Source organism: Pygocentrus nattereri, chromosome 23, assembly GCF_015220715.1.
Source record: "Pygocentrus nattereri isolate fPygNat1 chromosome 23, fPygNat1.pri, whole genome shotgun sequence".
Taxonomy (NCBI): Eukaryota; Metazoa; Chordata; class Actinopteri; order Characiformes; family Serrasalmidae; genus Pygocentrus; species Pygocentrus nattereri.
Window position 1 is genome coordinate 10,624,995 of NC_051233.1, and position 25,452 is coordinate 10,650,446.

The 25,452-nt window shown below is 38.4% G+C and overlaps 1 protein-coding gene across 4 annotated transcripts in view; it reads left to right on the forward strand.

Moving 5' to 3' along the window:
* LOC108437656 (peripheral-type benzodiazepine receptor-associated protein 1) overlaps positions 1–25,452 on the forward strand; it is a 165,408-nt gene that overhangs the window by 104,688 nt on the left and 35,268 nt on the right. For 3 of the 4 annotated variants that reach the window (XM_037533376.1, XM_037533378.1, XM_037533377.1), the window contains 9 exons: positions 4,984–5,148; positions 8,094–8,177; positions 8,320–8,409; positions 9,341–9,463; positions 9,607–9,711; positions 12,342–12,392; positions 14,437–14,469; positions 19,170–19,347; positions 21,719–21,796. In XM_037533376.1, coding sequence (XP_037389273.1) covers positions 4,984–5,148; positions 8,094–8,177; positions 8,320–8,409; positions 9,341–9,463; positions 9,607–9,711; positions 12,342–12,392; positions 14,437–14,469; positions 19,170–19,347; positions 21,719–21,796 — 907 coding nt within the window. Of the gene's footprint in view, positions 1–4,983; positions 5,149–8,093; positions 8,178–8,319; positions 8,410–9,340; positions 9,464–9,606; positions 9,712–12,341; positions 12,393–14,436; positions 14,470–15,183; positions 15,205–19,169; positions 19,348–21,718; positions 21,797–25,452 lie in introns of all 4 variants that reach the window. The other variant, XM_017714887.2, reaches the window with a different exon arrangement.

Consider the following 25,452-nt stretch of genomic DNA (forward strand, 5'->3'; position numbering starts at 1 on the left):
ATGAGTGAGCAGTTAGTGGGCAGGGCTAAGCTGCAGTCTTAATACATTGAACGTTACATTCAGGCACATATTGATGTGGCATCAAAGCCTAAACATTTAAAACATTTCATCAAGTAACCTAAAGAACTTCATTAAAGTGAATGCGTTGGTTAAAGTGTCTAAATACTTTTGGGGGCCCTGAAAATATGCAAAATTTTATTATTGCTGCACACAGCTTGACAATGTTCTTTAGCTCCCATAAATATGAATCCTGTCTGCAGTGTTTTTCAATAAAAAAAAGAAAAAGAAAAGCATCCAGTTCTGCTGACCACTTTAACTTTCACTCTGATATTTCTCTACTGTCGCTCTAAAGCCTGCACAAGAACGACAGCACTGGTAATCTGGTCATTTGTGACACACACACGGTCATGCTCGCACAGAAAGGCGCCATGTTGTGTGTACTTTAATCCCCTCTGCCCACAGAATGGTATAGTCCAGTAATCCCCTGGCTGTTGCCGTGGTAGCGGTGAGAGGGTTTTAGATGGTAGGTATAACACTCCAACCCTAACCGAACCAAAGACTTGAGCGCTCTCTCAGCTTTGACACGTTGGGCCTAGGGGGACGCCTCACTTTCCCTCAGCTCCCAGGAAAGGGGTAGGTGCAGGTGTGCTTGTGTCTGTGTCTATGATGCTGTCAGTGCCAGTGGTTTGAATGCGGCATGCAAGTCTGTAATAACTTGCATGTAGTTTGAGCTAGCTTGCTGTCAGCAGCTAGCATTCTGTTGGCCAGTTTTGTCTGTCCAGTGATGTAACCCGCAAAACGCTCCATGCAGATGAGGATTGTCTGCGTGTGCATCTGTTCGGCTAGCGCAGATTATGACACTTCCCTGTCCTCCTCTGTCCTGTGCATTAATGGACGTGTGGCTGTGTATGATTACTGTGCAGCCAGCCCCTCCTCTTTCAGTGGATTTCTCTGCCAGCTCATATACCTTCCAAAAAAAATTCGGCATGAACTTGAAATTTACTCATTTGTCCATCTTGACACATTTCCAGAGGAAGGTTAGCTAGCAAGCAAAGAGTCAGTGAAGGCCTAGTTTGAATAACGACTGTCAAAATCTCTGCTATGTAACTGTCAGAGATTTTGGGCTTGGCCAGATGTGGGGAATTTAGATTGTGCGCGAGAGAGACGTGTGGCTGTCAATGTCAGTGCATCGATATGTATTTTTAAAAAGGAAGAAAGAAACGCAACGGCCGGCCCAATCCATTAAGATGCTTTTAAAAGAAGTGATCCAGTTACCCGTTTCAGTAGTCCACAGGGATTACTGCAATGTGCTTATGGCAAACAGGGCCTACTGCATCTGATTCTGCCGGCCTTAGTCCTGCAGCTAGCTACAGATTTAGCTCAGTGTTGTAGCCTTACTTTTGACCAGACGCGTTAGCTTTAGGTAGCAGTTAAAGAATCAGATGTGCAGTAGTTTTAGCTGTAAGCCTCCTGTTCCTTGAGCTTGGCTTTAGCAGCATGCAGTGTTTATGTCTAGATCATCCAGGTAGTGCTACAGCGTTAAGTTCCTCAAGTCGCAGCTAAAACAGTAATGCTTTACAGCTTTAGTTCCAGATGAGGCCCAAAAGTAGCATAGCTTTAGCAATCAGGGTATTGGCTTGATATCCAAAACTTTTAGCCATGGACACCAGTACAGGATGCAGTTTTTGTGTGTGCATGTACTGTAGATGTGGATATAGCAGAGCATGGGAGCACAGGCCTATATGAGCTGCTGCTTATGTAACATATAGAGACTTACCTTCACCAAGAGGTGCTGTTAAAGTAAAGTAAGTGCCATACTTTTAGTTACAAATTACTGCTCAGTAAAGCATCATCTATGAGAACCATTGCAAATAAAGTGAAACGCCTGTAGTAAGCTGTTACCAAAGCTTATGCGTCATGACTTTAGCAGAAGTTTTTGTAGAGAACTTCAGTTGCATGTCAGTGTGATGTCATTACAGTAGACAAAGAACATTGGTGTGTGGGTTTTAAGTAACGCTGTGTGAAAAGTGGTTAAAGCAGGGCCACTGTAAGTGACATCCAGCTTGGGAGTCACCGTGCCACTCCCGCCACCCCAGTCATAATTGTTTGTAAGCAAAAATAGCAAAGGAATTAATACTAAATTAATATTAATTGCGAAAAACTAAGGAACCCCTCCCCCCTGCACTTTTAAAAACTACATATCAAAAGATACAAGTATACTCAGGACCCCTGGTGGCTTGGAGCCTCTAAATGATCACTTAGGCTGCTTATAACAAGAAATGGCCTTTAGTTTAAGGTTAATGCAAGTGCTAAGTTTGTCATTAGGCAGTATTGGAAACCAGTTCTTTCATATTGTGATCTGGTTGTACTTTTTTGTGCTGTTCAGATACTATTTTATGCCTCATATTATCATGTGCCGTCTGATAAGCATAGGGGTCTTTGTATGCTGTACCGCCCCATGTGTGCATCTGTTTTAAAAGAGAATTCAATGGTTAAATGTAGTCAAAGTCAGTCAAACTGATTTTACATGAAACGGTTTATTTTAGAGAAACTTAGACTTTCACTAGTGATGATGAGTTGAGAGGCATGTCTGGTTCCTGTCCTCACCATTGTGAACAATTCTCACTCTCTACGTTTCACTAGAAGGGAGTGTTTAGCTATGCTAAAAGATAGAAGGAAAAATTGATGGAATTCCCCTTTAACCTCTGAGATACTCAGTTACAGTGATTACTGAAGCTGGTAGGGTGAAGTCACACTGGGATCAAACACAAAGTGAACAGAGCCAAGAAACACACGTGTCTCAACACTGACAGTCTTTAATCAGCATGTCCTTAACCCTTGAGATCCCTTAGCCCTCTGAGTTCATTTTAACTCTTTAAGGCCGACACAAAAAGTGTCATATTTCTGCCATTTGATGTACTGCTTTCGATTAATAGCATAATTTCTAAATTATATGGTTGCACTCATTTAAAAAACAGATTTTTATTTACTTTCTAATAAAACCTACCAATTTGAACAAAAAACCCCACTTGAATAGAAATATACCACAGATCAAATGTGCTTTTATATATATATAAGTTATATAAGAGCATACAGGTTTGAACACTTTTCTGGATGAGCTCACACAATGCATCCAACAAGAAAAGAAGCCTTTTATTTTATGTAGTAAAAGAAAACATGGTAACACGTTTCTACTTGAAGGTACATCGTGGTAAAATGATTTTGCTCTGGCTAACAGGGAATGTGCACGTGCTGTAACTCCGCTTTAGAAAATAATTCCACAGTGAACTGCTTTTGTGCAGTTCACTAGCATGGTTAGCATTGTGTGGCAAGTAACTAAATTATGAACCCACACAGACATCTTTGAATATAGTACCTATTGACGGTGTTGCTAACTAAGCAGGGTAGCAGTTTGTGAGACGAAGGCTGAAGTGTGAGAATCTCTCACCATGAGTTAACCTGGCTTTTTGAAAATATATCTTTCATCTTTTACTGAACAAAAGATGGAATTAGCTCAGAGTTTTCTCTTTGGTTAGCATCTGAAGTATTATTTGCTTATTTTTTTCTGAGAAAAGGCAGAAATCCAGTCATGAAGCATGTTGTACGAATGTTTTTCATGCTAATAGACTGACAGGGTAAAGGGCTTCTGCCATTCCGGACACACTTATTCGTCTCAAGCGCTACTTCCCTAGTGGCAGCTAGTTCTCTCAAACGTGATGCTAAATGATCATAGCTTTGCCCATCTCCTTAATTCAGCATTTCTTATTGACACTATAAGCCTTTCTTGTGAGAGTGAAAGTGTGGACTCCTAATGCTAATGTGACTTCAGCAACTACTGATTATGCTAACAGTGCTAACGGCTAACACGTGCTGGCCGTTTTATCCTGTTACCAGGTCATGGCCTTGGCCACAGTGGCACAGTTCCACTGAGGGTATAAGTAGGTGTAGCCGCTAAAATTAGCTGTGGAGGCTTGACTTTTCAACTCTCCGAGAGAACACCAGTGCCGTACGCTCTCCTAGTTGCACCTAGTGCTACTGCTATTGCTGTTCTCCTAGTATCTTCAGGGACTAAATGGCCTGAAACCAAAAGTCTGTGGCCCAGTTTTAAAGTAGTCGCTATAGATATCTGATGATACACAGAAAATGTCATTCTTTACCCCGAGTTTTACCCCAAAATTGCATATAATGTTACATTTACAGTCCAGATAAACAGCATTTTTGAGAGAAATTCAGCTTTACTTTTGCTTCTGTTTCTGTTCATCCTTCCTCTCTGAGAAGATATCTCACTGCTAAAGGATATATAGCGCTCAAGAAACCCAGACAAAAAGAAGAAAATTGTCCAGTCAAACAAAGAAGCTGCTGGTGTTCTGAGAACAATGGACTGACCACCCCAGAATCCAGACCTCAACATCATTTAACGTGTTTGGGATGAAATGAATAGCTTGTACTTAAAGCAATTTTGACTGCAAATCAAATAAATAAAGGCTGGTGTCTAACTTGTACAGTACTTTACTTAATTTATTTGTAATTACTAATACCATTAATTTCTATTTCTATCGCTGAGTGATTTGGTTGGTAGGCAGCTGTTTTTGGAGTTCATTTATAATAGATCTTTGCAATAATTCTATGCTGTTCAATGAAACAAGCTGAGAAATCTTCTTAAAAGTGCAGATTCTACACCAAGAAGAGGTATTTTATAATTATAAAAATTTTTATGAAATGTTATTGTGTACACTTGCAAAAAAAAAGCTTCTTTTTTTGCATTTCTTTCTTTTTTCAAATCATATGATTTCTTTTTGGGAACTAACTATATAATTGAATATATAATTATTTAAATAAAAGTTAAAATAATACTAAGCGTACATCATGTACACCATGTTTTTTTAGTATCCTTTTTTAATGACTGTACTCTGTACTTTTCTTTTTTCATTATTATTATTATTGTATTTATTTTTTATTAAAACGTGATTTTTCTTCTACCAGGTTGGGTCTGAAACCCCATGCCCAGTATTAGATGAGGCCCCTGTTAAAGGGGAGAAGGCTCCTGGAGAGGAGGAGGAGGAGTCTAGAACACAAGTGACGCCCAATCAAAGCACTCACAACAGCCACCAAGAAGAGCAGACGCAAGAGGAGCGCCTTCAGTTTCTGGTGGGACAAATTTATAGAGTAGTTTAATGAAGGATTTTAATATTTTGTCATGCAGTGTACTACAACAACACCAGTGCTGGCCCTTCCTAATTTAGGTTCAAAATTATTAAAGAATCCTAGAAAAAAATCTGAACTACTTGTTTGCAACAAGCAGAATTATTATTTTGTGAAGATTTTAATGATTACGATTGTGACAAACTATATCATGATGATTTATGTCATTTATTAAAACCAAACTGGATAAACATTAAGCTGACACAAAACATGTAAAATGTCAAATCTACCCCAACGTAGTTGTTAGAATGAGAATAGCATAACACAGAAAGCTCATGTGAAATGAACTGTTGATTGAAATATAATGTTAATTAAGAGAAAACAATCTTAAAACCACTTAAAATGCTGGGACGTTCTGTCTGTGGTGCTACAAAATAAAAATTAAAAAGCACAACACTCTGCCAAGCACACAGAGGTCTGTACTGAAGATACTGTATTGTAAGGTTTCTTCCTCTTATTCTCCTCTCTGTGTGTGAAATGTTGAGTTAGTCTCTTTCTGCAGACCCTCTAGTGACCATTCTGATGGCAGTTTGCGAATCAATTATGATATTTAAATAGATGCAATCAAATAAATGATTTTTCCTTTCTGCAATAGAGCACTGTGTTTAGCTGCTAATGAGCAATGAGGGGTGAAAGGCGGGAAGCGAGGTGGTTAGGTGGCTGCTGTGCTATCCGAGATGGTTGCTAGGTGGTTGCTATGGAATCTTAGATTGTTGCAAGGTAGTTACTATGGTATTCTAGATGGCTACTAGGGTCTTTCTAGAAGGTTGCTATGGTATCCCAGGTGCTTGCTAGGAGGGTGCTAAGTCATTGCAAAGGTACCTCACATGATGTCACAAGGTGACAAAAACAGGGCAGAAAGAAATGTATATACTTTCAGATAAGACTACCGTATGCATAATATTTTAAAAACTAAAATTATTCATAAACTCTTAAAAGTAGCTGAAAATAAACCAAAACCCAAAATAATAACCCTGTTTCCAGCCTATAGCATTGCTCAGTTTGCCTGTAGCTACATTCGCAGTCACATGCTGTCCCGCATCGCAGGTGTCTCTCTAACGCTTTTTAATCATCAGGACTGCTCCTGCTGCGAAACACTGACACAGAGGCCAAGCGCTAATCTAACCGCTGTGAGCAATTAGCTCCTGTGTCCACCCGGCGTCCACACTCCAGCCTCGGGCAGCCCTGATGGTCTTTCCACCGCCTCTGTTAGCTAATAATCTGATTTCTGCCTTTTGCTGGTCCTCTGTGTAAGCTGCATTTAGTGTAATTAAAGGGTGCTAAGCTTTGTAATTCCTCCGAGTGCCCGTGTCAGGGGTCAATATGAAAATTAAAGCGATAGACCACTTTATAGAGAATTATTCTCATTATTTGCCCACCCGCTTGCCTTTCATTGTGCCTGTCAATCATCCAAAGAGATTTTACAGTTCGCTTCTCAGAGTGAGCTACTAATGCCTTGGTGTTATTTCATGTCTTCAAACAAAAATATCCAGCAAGTAGCTTTAGTGTCTTGAAGGAATAGCCAGATGTTTTTCTTTCAAAACATTTTCTGATTTTAGAGCTTTTTAAAAGATCTTTATTTGTCTTTTTGTCAGCTTTTTCTAGAAGGTTGCTTTGATATCCCAGGTGGTTTCTAGGAGGGTGCCAGGTCATTATTAAGGTACCCCATATCATTAGTGGGACAAAACTAGGGGAGAAAAATAATAATATACTGTTGGATAAGATTAGTGTATGCATATTCAGATACTAAACTCAAGCTCTTCTTTTTTTATTGAAGTAAAGTTGGAAGCAGACGTAAATGTTTTATGTAACAAAACAAAAAATGTGAATGTCTTAAAATTCTTAACTCTCTAATGCACAATGTTGCCTCAGGGCAACAAACCCATTTTCCTCACTTTACAATAACATTATCCATATTGAAAGTCAATGACGGCGTTAACAATAAAGGGAACAGTTTGAGTAAGTCAATAAAAAGCATGTTCCTAGTTATACTGTTTCTTAGTGGTCACTTTTAAACCTCTTTTTTTTTAACATTCAGTATATTTTTTTATGAGAATTTGCAGAAATATGATTGTTGCCTAGAAGCAACGTTGTGTGAGAGTGGAATGGATCTGACCAGTCACAAGCCAGGTGTCACCACTTCAGGGAACGCGCCTCTATATCATTTCTTCCCATTGTCGCACAATGTTGCCTCAAGACAACATACCCTAAAATGACCCTTGCACACATTATTTAAAACAGTGTTTTGACATTTAATAATCAGGTATTTAAAAATCATCCTTTTTATGAAAGAAAAGAGAATGAAATGTGATGTTAAATTGCTTCAGAACATGTGCAGTAGAGGGTTAACATTTACTCGATAAGCTGAATCCTAAACAGACGGCCGATATTACAAAGGGAATGCTACTAATCCTTTAAAATATATGCGTAACTTAACATGTAAATGATTTACATTTAAATGCAAATTTGAAGTGTGAACAAAGTCAGAGTGGTTTGATAAAATGATGAAATACTCTGGTGTAGAGAGATGTATGGAGTTAAAATTGAAACCAGATGTCTGAAGCATTTAATGCCTCTAAAAGCTCCCTTAGAAAGCTATTACAGGAAATGGTTATATGTTGCCTGATACCTGAAACATTATTTTGTGCTTTTTGACTGTAACGTATTCTTAAAATGCATGCAGTATAAAAAGATACATACAGGATTTTTGTAAGGCAAAATATAAATTGTAATTTGGAATTTTAAACTATTTACTCATTATCAGCATTGTATGTAAAAATGGAATTCACTGATTGTTTTGGATTGTAAATAAAACGGCTATGTTTGTGTTTATCCTTTAGTCCATTTGAGTTCAGTTTTCTGATCTTCTGTTTCTTTTCATGTATTTACAGGAAAGTGAGTTGAGCAAGAAGAGAAAAGAATGTGAAGGCCTTGAGCATGAAGTAAGGAAGAGGCAGAAAAGATGTCTCGATTTGGTGAGTTCACTCTTATTTCTGAATGAGACAAGACACTTTCATTTGGAATTTGATTACAGCTGATAGGATATTGAGTTCATTCTTTAATTTCCAGTTGGAAAAGTAATGGTACTATGGAATTGTTTCCTGTGTCTGCCTGCAGGAGAGCCAGCTTGAAGATGAGCGCAGCAAAAATGTGCGCTTAACAGAGGAGGCTGAACTCCTCAGGAGGAAGGCTCAGCTGCTTGATCAGGTCAGTGTGAGCTGTGTATGTATGAGTGATTTCAAAACCATTCACTCCAAGATCTGTATGATCCATATATGGAAACTAAGCTGCAAAAACCACCCATTTTGAATGCATTGCTTTCTCTGCTATCATGTATCTGCCCAGCTTTAATGTAAATGGGCAGCTTAGCCTTAAAGTAGTGTTCCAACCTTGACTGCTTTTTGAATGAGGTGCCGTACAAGGGCAGCCAATCAGAGCAGAGGCTGTTTACATATATGGAATGTTCTATGGAACTGGTTTAAAGTCACATTTGAAACACATTTAAAACGTTCAAACAGTAATAATGCTACCAAAAATGTATACAAATGTTTCAGTAGTGACTGTTTCAGTATGTAATAAATAGTTATAAACATTTTTAAAATATAGTGTGGGAAGAAAGCTTCAACTAATTTGGCTGATTGGCCCATATCACTCTTAAAGGTACAGTAACACAGACAGCCTGTTTAATTAAGGGATAAGGGAAATGATTGTGTAAAAATATATTATGGGTATTTTGGGGGACATAAAGCCACACAAAGCTTTTAAGTGGACCTCAAAGAAAAAGCAAAATCTAGGATATGTACAGTTATTTACATGTAAATAATTTAAAGAATTGTGACTAGTACATAAAAAATACCCACAGAAATATGTGAGACTCGAGGTAAAACATAAATCCAAAATGCAGGATCCTTTAAACTAACTAATTTCAGTCTTCAGAGCCCAAAAGACATTCTAGATTTTACCTCCATCCCAGCTCCCAGAATGCCTGAACCAGGCCATTTAGAACATTTAATACAGGATAGATTGATCTGACTGACTGGGTTGAGCAACCTAAAGATTTTGTAGGACTGATGACTGTTTTTTTCACATACAGCATATTCTTTCGCTCTTTCTTTCCCTCTTCTGTACCACTTTCCAGTCTCAGGTTGAGAATGAGGAGCTGAGGGAGGAGCTCTCTGCACTGAGCGCTCAACACAGTTCAGTTCTCGAGGAGAACCAGAAACTCCGTGCCAAACTGGAGAACCTAGAGCAGGTCCTGAAGGTAAATCTGCCATCAGTGGCACTGTAGAGTCAAACTGGTGTACAGCAGGGTAAAGATTTACCTGGTAAAAACAAAAGTCTACCAGACCACTGCACTACATATCTCAGCCCCTTCTTCAACTTATTGTGTTTGTGTGTATGTAGCATATGCGAGAGGTCGCAGAGCGCAGGCAGCAGCTGGAACTGGAACATGAGCAGGCATTGGCTATCCTCAAGTTCAAGCAAGATGAGATCAAACGACTTCAGCGGGTCAGTTGCAACATATTCCACACCTTACAACATGTTGAACTCAGTTCAGTTTGCCCAGTTTTCCCTTTTATCCTGAATGTAGTTAATCTGGCAGGACTTGGTGTCTGAAGTTTATATCTTTTAGTTTTACACTAGAGCTATGAGGCCCATGAAATAGAAGTCTTTGTTAAAATGCTAATTGGTGGGATACAACCTAACGTTACTTGTGTGCTGCCTTGACACATGAATTAGCTATACAGTTTAATAGGTAGCAGTTATGTTATACAGTGTTTGTCTACAAACAAATTTATGATTTAGGCATTCAATTTGCATGATGCTAATTGGTGGACAGTACTGCTAGTGAGAGACACCCTTTATTTAACTTTTTAACTTTCAGTCAAGAAGGCCAAGTACAAGTTATTCTGTGTGGACAAGTGCAAGTCATTCATTTTGGATATATTTCTGATAAGGTTATATATAAGATAATCCACTTACCAAAGGAAGAGGAAACTCAAGGACGCCAAAACATAAAAAAATTATTATAAGATACAGAGAAAATGGGAGCCCTAAGAATCATGCAAAAATCCACCAAAACCATTCCTGTCAGATTAATAGGATTTCTGCGACGGATGCAAGAAAATATAGCTTTGCTCTTGCTTCAAATGTGAAAAAATTCCTGCCGTTTTGCAACCTATTCTTTCTCAGTTGGCTAACTAGTGGCCTTGATTCTGATCACTTGTGGGTTATGACTAGAGATGGCACCAGTCCAATGGCAAGTTTGAAGCCGATGTTAGCAGAAATTACTGGATTGGATATCAGATAGAAAAAAAAAACGAATCCAGTCCAATCCTGTAACAAATCTATCCTGTAACAGCACTCGCTCACACTCTGTAATGTGATGCTGTTAGCTGTTTCTTCCTGTGGGGTAGTACAGAGTAGTTTTAGCTAGATAGACTCCTTTTAGAGGCTTGTCTTAAAGGGGCAATAAGCAGTGTTTACAAAATAGATTATTTGTGGTCAGGCAAAAGGTTACAGTGTTTATTTTTTAAGTTCTAAATTTACTTTGAAGTACAACAGTATTTCGGCGCTACCATAAATACTAAGAACGTTCCTGCTACATACCGAGTGCACGCTTTGATCAGTATAAAATAGCAGCTGTCCTACGACTCCAGTTCAGATTCTTAAGCTCTTAGTATTGATGCATTAGTGCTTGGTCCTCATCAGGAAGAGTAAATAATTCAATATGCTATCTTGCTGTCAGTCTGACAAAGTTATTTGTTTACATTTTACATTACATTTACAAGTTTACATTTGAAGTCAGAAATTACTCGATCTCAAGCAAACATTATGCAGCTTGGTGTGTTTGGTAGCTGTGATGTGTCACTTAAACAGGTAACTGCTTGAGCGACATTGATTACTGTTGTTCCACTATCAACTGAGGAGCGACAGACTGCCTCTTCACAACTCCAGGGGGCAGTGTAGACACTCAAAATATATGTATACAAAATATTTGATTACATTATTAAAAACACCAGATATGTGGACACTTCAGATGCATTCTCTGGAAAAATTACCATTAGAAGATAGCTAGGGTGATGGACTCTATCCGTATAACCTGCATCTTTCCAGTTCAGTCCAATGTGTACGATTTTTACAAATGAATAAAAGTTGCTACCAAAACTGCCAAAGTGTATAAATAATAAACATATAAATACAGCTGAAGCCTCTTATTCATCAGCTTCTGTGTCCGTCACACCTTATATGGTGCTACACTTACATTAAAGTACCATAAACATAGAAATAATTTCATGCAAGAAACTGGCGAATGCAAAGCCAATATCAGTTTAACTCATTAAATGCTTCCTTAATCAAGAAATACCTTAAACTTAGAAATGTTTAATAAGCAGCAAAGGAGTCGCTCATCAGAGCCATATCAGCCCCTGGAGCTGCTGGACTGTTGAAGGCATCTCACTGGCAGATCTAATGCCAGAAACATACACAATGCAAGTATGTGAACACCAATGACAACGTATTCAGCCAATGCGTTGCAAACACCTGGACAAACTCACCATGCATTCTTACATTATGGAGGCAGTTAAACGTTTAGTTCTCAAGGGACCTACTGTCATTACAACATTCTCAACTGCTCGTCTGCTATGGCTGTTGACCGGGGAAGCATACTAGTGGTATGAATCCGCTTGGTGGGCATGCCCTGTGATGCGTAGAATGCAGCTCATGCTTGTGTTGCATTATGACTTGTAAGATGACATGGTTTAGAATGTAACAATATGCAAAAAAATGTTCAGCTTTCATTTGTTGTCACTAGATCAACAAATAAATATCACTTAAATCTAAAACACTCAAATGTATAAATCCACGTTTTAGTCTTTGCTGGATCTTCTTTGACTCATAACAAACCACCACTGCGCTCTCGAGTGACCTTCAAGAATCAGACTACTGTGAATAGAGTTAAGTGCTCCTTCAAGCACCTTAATTAAAAAAACAACACATTTTAAAGCTTTTAAAGAAAAAATATTGAATCATGGTTTGCGTCAGAAACAAAACAGTGGTATTGTGCCTTGTCTGGTTGTCGCATTTTATCGCTTCCTTGGGTTTTGTGATTTATTCTTTGTCTTTTTTTCTTCTCTCAGGCTCAGTTATTTGCCAAGAGGGAACATGAAGGGGTTGTGCAGATGCTGGAGGTGAGAATTTCAATTCGCTTTTTGTTATCTGTTTGTTATTTTGCCTGTGCGGTGTGTACAGATGTACCGGATCTCAGTTTTTAGTTACCTAGGTGGTTTGTGGTGTTTTGTGTAGATGTCTGTCTGTCTGTCTGTCTGTTTGTCTCATATGTCTGTTATTGTGAGTGTCTGCCCCCTTCTCTAAACAGATACAGTCTCTTCATTATTAACTAGGCTGGATGTATTCAATAATGTATCTAGCTAGCATTATTCATTATGAAGCACCCTCCCCTTTACAGCAGAGACAGTAGAAAGAGAGATAAATATTTAATGGCCTCTTCCCTCTCCCCTCATACTGTGCTTTAGACAGACAAATGACTTTTCCCTGCAGCAAATGCAGTTTGGATGCATAATTGATTTGTTGTATTCTGTGAAGCATCTGTCAGTATTGCCGCTGCTGTACAGCCTGAGGTTTGTGATTGTTTGTGTGCAACTTCGAGCAATTTGGTATTGTCAGTTGATATTTTAATTGGGGGTGCACAAAGATACCAGAATCATATCTGTATCAGCAGAGGGTTTGTTTAAAAAATGTATCAGCACTGACGTTTAGATTTGACTGAAACGTATGATATTTTACAGCATATTTATGGTACTGTGGAAGAACAGTGAGCTTTGGCCTGTGGTTTTCAGTCTTTTGCTGTGTGGACAAGTGAGTCCTTGCAAGCTGGATGCAAGGTAGCTGCAGAATTGCTTAGCCACATGCACACTGCTGGTCAGAGAACATGTTTAGTTGCTTTTCTAAGTGAAAATAAGTGAACACTTCCTCTACAGACGGCACACCTCTGCACATTTTAATGCACAATGTTTATTATTACTGTTTATTGGCTGAATTTGACAAAATTCACATATAATGCTAAGTTAAAGTAAAGAAATAAAGATTTTACACAACAATTAGCAAGAAATTACTTTAATAAACTTTTTAATTACAGTTTTATTATATTATTGCCATATTTAAGTCACTTATATTTACTTAGAAAATACAGAAAACCATGTAATTTCACAAGGAGTGTTCAAACATCTGCAGAGGACTTCTATTACAGCAAATCCAATTCTTAAATTTCTATTATTTATTTAAGTTTTTTTGTTTTTTATCAGAAGCAGGAACCACTCAGATTCGGCACTGTCCCTTTTATAAGGCTTGCATGCAGCTATCCACCCCTAGAAACACACAAACTACTGAAAACACAGTCCATTTTGATGCTGTGCCACCTCAGTTCCAGCAAGAAAAAAAAACACTTTAATTTGCTGAATTGATCAATGGGGATCAGAGTACAGATCTGGCTACCCTATTAGCCCAGCTTACAACATGGATCAGAACAAATTTGAAAAAGACTGATATAATGCAAAGAAATATGCAATATGTGAGTAAATATTGCTGAAATAATAATAAAAAAATCTATTGAATAATTAGTATGTTCCTATTGAAGGTAAGAGCTGAATGTATATTATCTAAATACCTAATATCTGAAGTGTAGATTTTGAACTTTATCTTGGTAACAATCTGGTCCTTTTCTTCTTTAGCCTGGAGAAGACAGAAATGTCTGCATTGTATTGCTTTTATGTATGTGGATCAAATACTTATCTATTTTTTATAAACATTTATGTATTAGCATCAAGAGATGTGTACATGAAGGGTACTTGTTATATTTCTATACCCTTATTATGGTTGTTGTACAGTGTTGTGTGTCTGCTACTGGCTGCTAAATTTCCTTTGGGATCAATAAAGTATCTATCTATCTATCTATCTATCTATCTGTCTATCTATCTATCTATCTATCTATCTATCTATCTATCTGTCTGTCTATCTATCTATCTATCTATCTATCTATCTATCTATCTATCTATCTATCTATCTATCTAGCTATCTATCTAACTTAAAAAAAAAATGAAGATGGTATTTGCCTGTACAGATGTGTATGTTATGCAAATGCTGTGCCTGTGTTTTCTGTGTTTTGTACATTGTGTTTGTATTGTTTTGTCTAAATGAAATTTATGTCGTTTGTAGGGGTTGATCCAGCTTGTATTGCTGAGAGAGCTGGTAGAGTAATGCTGATCCATCACTTCTCTCTCTCTCGCTCTCTCTCTCGCACTCTCTCTCTCTCTCTATCTGTCTCTCTCTATCTGTCTCTCTGTCTCTATCCTTGTCTCAACAATATCAGTGAACATAGCATCTGTACCCTCCAGAGGGCCCTGTCTGTCCACAAATTCGCATAGAACATCCCTCACAGAACAGGCAGAGAACTTGTCTGCTAGTTCTGTACACTTTTAACAAGGTTCCTGAATGGTTCCATACTTGGACATATGGTCCTAGGAAAATCATTCATTGTTATAGAACCTCATTTAAACTTTAGGACAGTTCTTTACCCTCACTTATCTTATTTATTAAAATGATGCTTTGAAGAACCATTAACTGAAAAGTTCTTCAGGTAACCAGAAGTGGCTCTTCTATGACTCTGAGGAATCATATTTGATAGAAAATTAAAGAGAAGTGAAAACACTATAGTAGTGCCATGTTGCAGTGATCTGGCAGGGCTTCTGGAGTGGTTCAGATACTGTAGGTGAACAGATTTATTGTTCAGCAGGTCCTCTTTTAAAAGATGGAGCTGAATTTCTGTGTGTACTAACCACAAGTCTTCTTCCCTGTGGTTGACGTTTGACATGCATGCATGTGCATTCTGAAGCCGGTCTTTCTCTTTCTGTCTTTGTCTTCTTCTCTTATGCTTTGTGCTCTGTCCTGGTGTTTGCTGAGCAGAACACACTGGACTGCATGCAGGTATTGATAGTAACTATTCCACTATTCCACGTAAAGAGTCATTTTTGCCTGATGCCCTCCCACCCTCTCCACAATGCCCACCTTCTCGATAGTATAAATATTTTGTGACCCATACAGATTTAAGTGTTCTCACCAAGTCAGCAATTTTTTTTATATGCACAGAAATGAAACCGGTTTCAACAGGTTCGATTAAGCAGTGCATTACTGACAAATATGTTGGTCAGTTGTCAGCTGTGAATTTGAGAAACTTCAAGTCTTTCGAAATTCTGGCTTTGAAATAATATAAATATTGAAATGCATGAGAGCGGGGCCTCCCGGTGTTCAGTGGTTTCTCTTAATTCGCTCTTAATTAGCTCGTATCTGGTACCTTAGCAGCCTTTACCAAGCATGAAACCAATTCCAGCTTTTAAGTAGCTTTTGATAAGATATTTGCAATGCTGTGTAATATTCTGTGGCGCAGCAATGTATCCTTAATTGATTTGATGTAACTGTATTCTCTGATTTTATATTCCTTTTGCAATCTCATCCATCGCTGCTCTCGAACGCAGGGTTCCACCATCATGGAATCCCCCAAAAGCAATAAGGAAATCCTGACTGTGAGCATAGCTACTGATATTGAGGCTAATAAACACAAGTGTAGCATTCGTTGAGGTTAGCTGTCTGGCTTTTGCCTACGTTAGCAGCTATAGAACAAAAATACATTTCAATCAGCCCTCAGGTATCTGCCCTAAAGCATGTGTAGAAGGTGATTCTCTCCACCTTCAAGGTACATCATCAGAAGGGTGTTTTCCCGATTCTTTAAACTGGAAATTCTCACTTTAGAGACTACTGTGGCGCTACTGTAGGCGGCGAGTAGGCATGTTTACAACAGATGTGGAGAGTTATTTTTCGTTTTGTCCAAAGTGATGATTTATGTCCTGAAATTAGAAATGTTTCTTTGTTATAATGTAAAAGAAGCCACTAAATTTTGGCATGTTATCAGTCAGTTGAGATAATAAGACCCTACTTCAGATCACAGAAAAATCAGGCATATGTGGCGAGGTTTTGTTTCTACTATACAGTTTGAATATAAAAAATAAGTCCACATAAGGATTAAAGATGAACAATTACTGCACTTGAAAAAATGGTACTATATAGCTATATTTTAGTTCATCTAACAATGTAAATGTACCCCCATCATGGTCCTCAAGGTCCAGTTGTTTACCTTAAATGCATTTTAAAGGTACACTGTATTCACTTTCCCAGGGAAAAGGTGCACATTAGCACGTTTTCATGCCATAGATTTTAAATGAAAACATAAAATAAAAAGCCTAGAGTCAGGACTGGGTGTATGGTACCTTAACCCCTTATAATCTCAGGCTTATTACATGCTGCCAGTCGGTCGTGGCCATTTAAAGGGTTAAAATATATCTGGAAAAGAATATTGTACAGTTCCACTGACCAGCCACTTCATTAGGTACACCTTCTTGTACGTATCTACGTTCTTTGTCTATTATATCAGGTCCAATTAACATATATATGCACTTTGTAGTTCTACAGTTACAGACTGTAGTCCATCTGTTTCTCTGCATACTTTGTTAGACCCCTTTTACCCTGTTCTTCAATGGTCAGGACCCCCACAAGACCACCGCAGAGCAAGGATTATTTGTGTGGTTTATCATTTTCAGCACTGCAGTAACACTGATGTGCTGGTGGCATGTTAGTGTGTGTTGTGCTGGTACTTGTGGATTGGACGCAGCAGTGCTGCTGGAGTTTTAAAACCCTGTGTCCTCTCACTGTCCACTCTTTTAGACACTCCTGTCTTGTTGGTCCACCTTCAGTAGCTCATCTGTTGTTGCACAGTTTGTGTTGGTCATCTTCTGGTCCTTCATCAGAGGTCACAGGACGCTGCTCACTGGACACTCTTGGCTCTATGGTATTGATGGACAACTGTCAGTCCAGCAGTGGCCCTGAAATATTTAGAAACTCCAGCAGCGCTGCTGTGTCTGATCCACTCGTACCAGCGCAACACACACTATGCTGACCATTGAAGAACAGGGTAAAAGGTTGATAATAAAGTGTCAGAGAAACAGGTGGACTACAGTCTGTAACTGTAGATCTACAGAGTGCTACTATGGTAAGTGGAGCTGATAAAATGGACAGTGAGTGTAGAAACAAGGAGGTGCACTTAATGAAGTGGCCAGTCAGTGTATGTTCTCTAGCTAAAGGTGCTGAATATGTACCTTTGAGGTTACCGCCACACTATGAGGGGAACCCCACCTTTTTTCTTGAAAGTGCAGGCTGCAGGCAATTAGTTTACCCAGAGAGACGCATTTTGGCTCTTGGATATTGAACGATTTATCAAACACTGAAAAACTAGATTTTAAAGATTGACACTGGTTTGAAATTGTATTACTATACAAATGCACTACTTTTGCTGTCCATTCCCCAAATATAGCTTGTGTTCTGATACCATCTGAGAGTGTGTTTCTGCCTTGCATGTGCCTGCCATGACTAGCTTAAGCAAGAAGCATTTAGGTGTGAAATTTTACAGGAAACTGGCTGTACTTTTTTAGCGCAGTTGATCTGTTTTGTGTGTGTGTGTGTGTGTGTGCGTGTGTGTGTGTGTGTGTGTTTGTATGTATGTATGTATGTATGTGTGTGTGTGTGTGTGAGAGAGATGAGGCCCTGTTTTGTTCAGTGTCTGCCAGGAAGCTGAACCGCAGTGCCGGAAGTGAAACTAGCCGTAGTTTTTCTCAGCCTGAGATAGATGTGCTGGCTTAGAGGCCTGTAGTACACACTCAGCAGAACGGCAAAATGGCTGCAAACCTCTCTCCGTTTCCCGCTTCCGCTCTGTCTGTTTCTGCCTCTAGTCTCACTGTACCGCCTGATATCTACCCTGACAGCTGTATTTATTACCTGCCTGAGTATTATTGCTTACATGTTCCTCACAATGTAGTCTGTGTGCTCAAATAGACTTAAGTTGGACATGTCCTAGTAGCTTAGTCATTTCTTGATTTGAAGTCATCTTAAATGAGCTCCAGAGTTTTGTTTTACACCTGCCCATTAGCTTCTATCATAAGTGAGGTTAAAGTTAGGGGCTTTCCATTCTTTTCTAAGGATAGGAAAATGCATCAAAATGATCATCTACCCAAATTGGCTATACAGCAGTTCAAAAGGATCATTTGTCTCTGAAAGTAACAAATGTGTGTTCATATTGGTATTATAATCTTGATAAATTGATTAAGTAATCCGGTTTGCCACCCAGAAAGTGGCACACACACATAAAAATATAATATTTTTAATCTATTTACTGCTACTGAAAAAAAACAGGTCTAAAATAGCCTTTGTTCTTGGACCACATTGTCCCCTCAGGTTATACATTTATTTTTCAAAAGAATAAACTTTATTAAAATGTGAACACATTTTCATGTCTGGGATCATAGCATCTGACTCAGTAAACTGAACCAGCCTGGCGATGACTCAGAAATGACCGTTTCTTTTCAATATTAGTAAAAGAGCTACTGACGTTGGCATTGCACCATGAAGGTCAATTGGGGTCTGATTTATGGTGCAATGCATTTCAACAGCTTTCAGCACATTTTTGTGAAAGGCAGCTGCATATGCACATAGAATAGATTGCACAGTTGCATAAGCTATGAATTATTGGCAGAGATATAAAGGCACATTTAGAAAAGCTGCATTGCAATGTCAAATGCACAAAAGCTGAGGTCACTTTTGGGTTTTACCATCAGTGGTTCTGGTTTGCTAATGGTTCAGAGATATGACCCCATATTCTCAGATAGGCTAAAAGCACACTTAGCACCAGATGAGCAGTGAAAATTCCCCAAGTGCATTATGGTGCGATAGGATTTTAACTATTTTGGGAGGCTGTTGAGAGTAGTGCTCCCTTCAGACTAAGTGCAGCTGTGCTCCCACTGTCAGACTGAGTGTAACTGTTCCTGCTCTTGTGTTTGTGTGTGTAGACAAAGGTGCGAGAGTTGGAGGACAAATGCCGTACTCAGAGCGAGCAGTTCAGGCTGCTCTCTCAGGAGCTGGAGAAGTTTCGACAGCAGGCCTCCAAGATCGACCTGTCCGCTTCCGGCCTGCTGAGCCACAGCCTCACTCAGCTCCCCAACGGCATCGGCCTGACTGGAGACACCGGTAACCGACTGTTAACCTAAGGATGCCATGGGTAGCGGGTTAACGGAATACTTATGTTACTAGTAAAGTACTACTTAAAATTTGCAGTTGCCTGTGACCAAATTTACAAAATTTGAGTAACAACTGAGTCTCTGATGCAGCAGTTTTGCTAAACAACCCTTGATTTCAATCACAGAATTTTGTTTTTACGTAATATGTGAAAAAATTCCTACGGTACAGAGCCCTGCTGGTGACATCCCATATAAATAAAAATAATGTGTGCCCACACCTTAGTAACACATGGGAACGAGATACTAATACGTGGCCATTACTTAAGGCGTGGGAATGAGATAATTAAGTTGTGACCACAACTAGGTAAGGAGTGGGAAATGGATTATTCCTTACTAAGCTGTGGCGACGCATTAGGATATCATTTACATACCTTACTAAGTTGTGGCCACGACTTAGCATGACATGGGAACAAGATAATTAATGTCGTGGCCATGCATTTTTTTTTTTTTATACAGTGTGTCACTAATGGGGCTCCATACTAGAGGGCTTGCATCCAACAGGTAAATTGAAACAGCGTTTAACAAAATTCTGTCAACTGGAAATCAATTTTTTTACATTGTTAGTTTATGTCCCAGGTCATATTAAGGACAGTTCATCAGATCATATCATTTGAAATATATTTAAATTCTCATTTTGACGTAGTGTAATGCCTTTTACATCCGCTTCAAAAATGTCCTCAGATTTTTGGTGGAGGCGGGTACAAACAATATTCACTTGGAATATATCACAATATGGGGAAAAAATGCTTTATAATTTCATATTTGATTCATGTTGACTTTAAATGGCATTACGTGATGAGATGGCATGAACATAAACTTTTTTTTTAATCCAATAATTATATCTTGCTCCAAAAGGCTCATTGTTTACAGCACGCAAAAGGCTCATTGTTTACAGCACGCAAAAGGCTCATTGTTTACAGCACGCAAAAGGCTCATTGTTTACAGTGCACAAACCACTGTTGGTAATCTGCAATTTAATGATCAAGTAAACAATAGCAAATTTTTTTATGTTTTATTACTCAGCTACAGAATTAATTAAAATGCCCATCACTGCTTTTTACAATCACTAGTGACTGCCACCCTCATACGTGCCTGAGTACTGCTAATCTTTTCCTGCTGATTTCTTCATATCCTGTAATCTCATCTTGCTGTAGTGCTCTTCCATCCTCTACAGTAGCTGCATAGCATCACTTCAGCTCTTGTATTCACTTACAGTACTTTATCATTCATTTCACTTGAAAGCTAGACATTTTGTAAAGATCTTAGTAGTCATCTTTCTCTTCATGTACACACTCTTGCTAATTATCCAGTGATTTTGGCCCTTGTTTATCAAAGATGTGTAAAAAGAGTATTCAATGATGAAAAAACCGCTCTGCATCTGATAAGAAACGTTCATATGACATGAAAACAAGCAGAGATTTGAATGCAAATGATGCTTTGATTCGTGAAATCAAGTGCCAGCCTACCAGGACCTCATTTATATATCATTTAAAGCACTTCCTAATTAATGCTGATGTTTCAGTAGAGAGCCAATAAAACGACAGCATTCAGCAGCTTGTGAACCCGATGACTGTGCTCGTAGGTGGGATCTCAGCTCAAGCAGTACACCCCCCCCGACGCCCCCACACTGACCAAACTTTGCAGTGCTAAAATTATCACGACAGGAAAAGAATAAAATGTGATGTTGTTAAGCTATTACGGTCAGATCTACCAGACATGAGATTGATTTTGCAAAGAAGAAACTGATGTTTAACAACATTTGCGAATGCTCATTTTATAATCAGATTTGACCAGATGCAACTTTGATGAATCAGGGCCACTGAAGTGGTGGTGTTTAAACCAGTGGTTCAGCCGAAAATCAAGATGTACATAATTTTACCCTTACCTCAGTAGTTGATCAGCCAAGACATGTTTGGTGTCTGAAGTTTACTCCTTCAGTTTTGCACTGGGGTTATCAGCTAAGGAGAGGGAAGTTTTGTTGTTGTTTTTTTTCTAAACATGCAAAAAGTGGTGCCTTGTTGGGCATGCAGTGTTCAAAACCACAAAAGCAACTTATTTAGGCTTCCAGTTCATATGATGCTAATTGTTGCTTATAAAGCATGTCAGTTACATTAGTTTTAAACTTCAGGCTCCAAACTGCTTTTCAGGTAGAGGGTGAATTGTGTGGATCAGCTTTTTTGGCCAAACCATCTTTTAAACAGAGCTTATTTCAGTTGTACATGGATTCTGCCAGACTGTCCTTCTCTCGCTGTCTTCTATTTGCCTACCCATCTTCCACTCTTCTTCCTGTCCTCTGCTCTTCTCTTCCCTCTCCTCTCCAGGCACTAGTGCCTCATGGGATGACATCGCCTTCTGGAGTCTGGAGGGTAACGAGGCCCTCTGTGACGTCACTGAGCAGGGTATTCTGGGTCATTGTTTATAGCTGCTTTTCTCTTGACAGGAGGGCTTGGCTCCCCATATTTGCATGGCTGTCCCATGGAACGAGACCTTAAAGGAATAATTCGACAAAAAATCAAATGCACAGTTGTCCCCTTAACCCAGCAGTCACAATCAGCCTGGACATGTTTGAGTCAAGATTACCTAAAAACTGTCTCATGATTTAGGTCTGCAAAATTCTAGTTGGTGGGTGTATCCTTTCAATTCTGCACACTTCTGGTTTTTCAAGGGTTCTGTAGAAAAAGAAAATGGTTTCAAATAGGACCATGAACATTCAACAAATCATTTACATGATGAAAGGGTTCTTTGCATCATGAAATCATTCTTCATATTGATGTAGAATGTGTCGTACATGGTTCTATATATAACCTTTTTGAAAAGGGTTCTATATAGCACTTAAAAGGGTTCTACTATTATTATAATGCTATAAGCTTGTCACATTAGAAGAGACCTTTTTGGTTCTATACAGAGCCCTTTTCAGAAAATTTCTGTGTAGAACCATGTACAACATATTTTCCATCAATCTGAAGATGCACTTTCACCATGCTAAAGGTTCTTTGAATGTTTATGGTTCTACATAGAACCATTTTCTTTACTAAAGAACCCTCTTTTTTAAGTGTGTACTTAATGCCTGAATTGGCTGCACATTTTCATAAATAACACTATGAGCAGTAATGCACAAGTATGCATAAATGTACAGTGGGATGAAACAGGCTTTTAGACACTTTTGTCATTCAGTGTACTTCCAATGCATGAGGTATGTAAAAAGTATGCATTCATAAGCATAAACAAAGAAATGAAATTGATTGCAATTGATATATATGGGAGGTTAAAAAAATTTAATAAGTTCTACGTATTAATGCTGCCAAAGTAAACATGAAAGTGTTCTTGCACAAGTTGTACTTGTACTTGTTGAGAAAGATTTATTATAGTGAATGTGTTTGTAAGGTAGTTATAGTGAAGGTGAAGAAGCTTCCTGAAGTTCTCAAGGACTACATTATTAAATAACGCTAGAATGGAAAAAGCCACAGAGCCCAATCAGAGATCTTAAGCATCCCTGTCAATATGATTAGGTTTGATAATATGCATTTATAAAGTTCATTGGAAGTTCATGGACCCGTTTGCCCTGCAAGATTTCTCTCAGATTAATGATGAGAAAGGTAATAGAGAAGCCTGCAGTCTCCTGTAGGCGCCTGTAGGCCGACCTAAAAGCATATAATCAGTGAACTGCAGTTCATTGAATGAATCATCTCCATTCCTACACCCCATGCAAAACTCCTCTGCTAAAAAAGAAGCACAGAGACGCATGTGTTAAATTTGCGCATGAGCTTTTAGACGCAACATTGTACTCTGGTCAGACAAAACAAAAATAAAACTGTGTAACAATAACTTAGCTTGTCATGTTTGGAGAAAAAAAGTTGGTCTCAAGAGCACGAGTGTGGGGTCATCATGATATTGGGCTGCTTCTCTGCAGAGTGTACTGGTGAATTACACATCATCCCAGAAAACAATTTAATTTAATCTCATTTGCCAAGTAAGGGGAGAAAATTTTGCAAAGACCGTGACCCCAAACATACAGTCGAAATAACTGGTTAAAAAAAATTTAAATAAAAAAGGTGAAGGTGATTGCAAGACTTAGCCAATCAGCTGACTCAGATCCCTTTGAAAATTCATGGGTTTTGGGGGACTAGAGGGACCCTCATACACTGTTTGAAGGTTCTGTGCAGGCACATTTCTCATTCATCAAGGTACAGACAATGTAAATGTGCCCTCAAAGGTACAACTGATTTAAGGTCTAATTGTGTACCTTAAATAAGTTTTTATTAGTGGAAAAATACATATTTCTATCTTTTTATGACCTACTGTTCTAAAATAGAGCAATACAGTAAAAAGCCTGGAGACAAGACGGGGTGTGTCGAGTCAGTACAACTTAGAAAGCATAATTTTAATAGATTATGGTACAGTTGTGTACCCTGACTAAAGGTACTGAGATGTACGCCTGAGGGTACCACCCCAGTGACAAGAGGGGTACTGGCCCAGTGAAAGTTTCGTACTTTTTTCCTGAGCGTGTAACATTGCGAAATTGAGACCAAAGAAATAGAACTAAAATTAAACCACAAAAAAAAAACCTGCAAAAAGCTGATTACTTACCGTATATGAGACTGTAATTGCCAACCGCAGCTTTGCAACAAAATGCTGATGTAATCCATGAAAATCAAAAGACATGTAAGTTTGAGGAGGGTATATACGCTAGAAGTATATTAAATAACAAAAAGCAAAAGTGTCTCAATACTTGTTTTCCCTCACTATGCATACATATGTGCATGCAATATACACATTATCAGGCTCAGAACAAAACCAGGTGACTACCAAAAAATAACTATACAGGAGATCAAAAACATTCTTGATTTAATGTACAAAACTTTTATTGTACGTCATTTTTGGTAGTTTTATTTTTCATGAAAATTTGGCACTGCAGCTGGCATTTTCAAAATATATAAAAATATAAGAATTGACCTAAAAGGAGATTATCAGCAGCAATGTACACAAGCAAGGCTGTTTCGTCTCAGTTGGAGGCAGTTATGTGAATTATCCTGCTTGGATATTGTTAGCCAGTACATTATTCTAATAGCCCCAGTAGACAAATTAGGAAGCAATCGAGTGCGTTTGGGATGAGGGGGAAATTATGTACATTTGATATTTTGCCAGACTGTTTGTTTAACACAGTAGACAGTCTGAATTATCTTGTTGACTGGCTGTTTGTTGGTATTGTCTTTGTACCATCTGCTTCTTGCTCCCTATACACATCCAGGTACTTGGATTTAGTTGTTTTATTCATTTAATTTTTTTACCCCATAGTCATTCTTCTTCCATAGTCTGGTCTCACAGAGGCCAATTATTTTATTCTCAACACCATTGGTCCTTTGACGGTGCATCTGAGCTGATGGCGCAAGCCTCTCTTCAGCCGGCTCAAAAGCATTGATTTTATGTTGGATGGTGTTTCTGCTTTTTGATGGCGTTGTTTAATTTTTACTTACAGCTGGATGTTTTGTCTTTTGCTTAAGTATCAATCTGCATGTGGGAATGCTTCAACACTTACAGTCAATGCTTTTCTAATTCTTTTATAACTCATGCGCCATGAACTTCTCAGCCAGTCTTCTTAGATTCCACACTTTTAGGAGTATTTGGTCAAACATGCACTAACGTACACTCCCCCAAGAAATGTCCATATCAATGTCTTTAATGTCCATATCTTCTAAATTTGGTCTTTATGTTCTCCAAAACAACAAAAAAAGTCTCGTGCTTTTCTGTTGAATTTTAATAAAACAGTAGAAAATCTAAAGTAAAACTATGAAAATGACAAATAATATATGTATAAAAATCAAAGAAGTGCTGTTAGATAATTTTCCCAGATATAACTAATTTTATCGCTTCAGACTAGTTAGAGCACAGTCTTTAGCATTTTTCTTTATCATGCATCACAAAAAATGATAACTTGGGAAGTTTTATTGATAAATTTATTGATAAACTGTTTGTTTTTTTTCTTCCTGTTGCTTCTTAAAACATCTATTTTTGAAGATACTGACTTACAAAACTGAAACTATTGTTTTGATTTGAA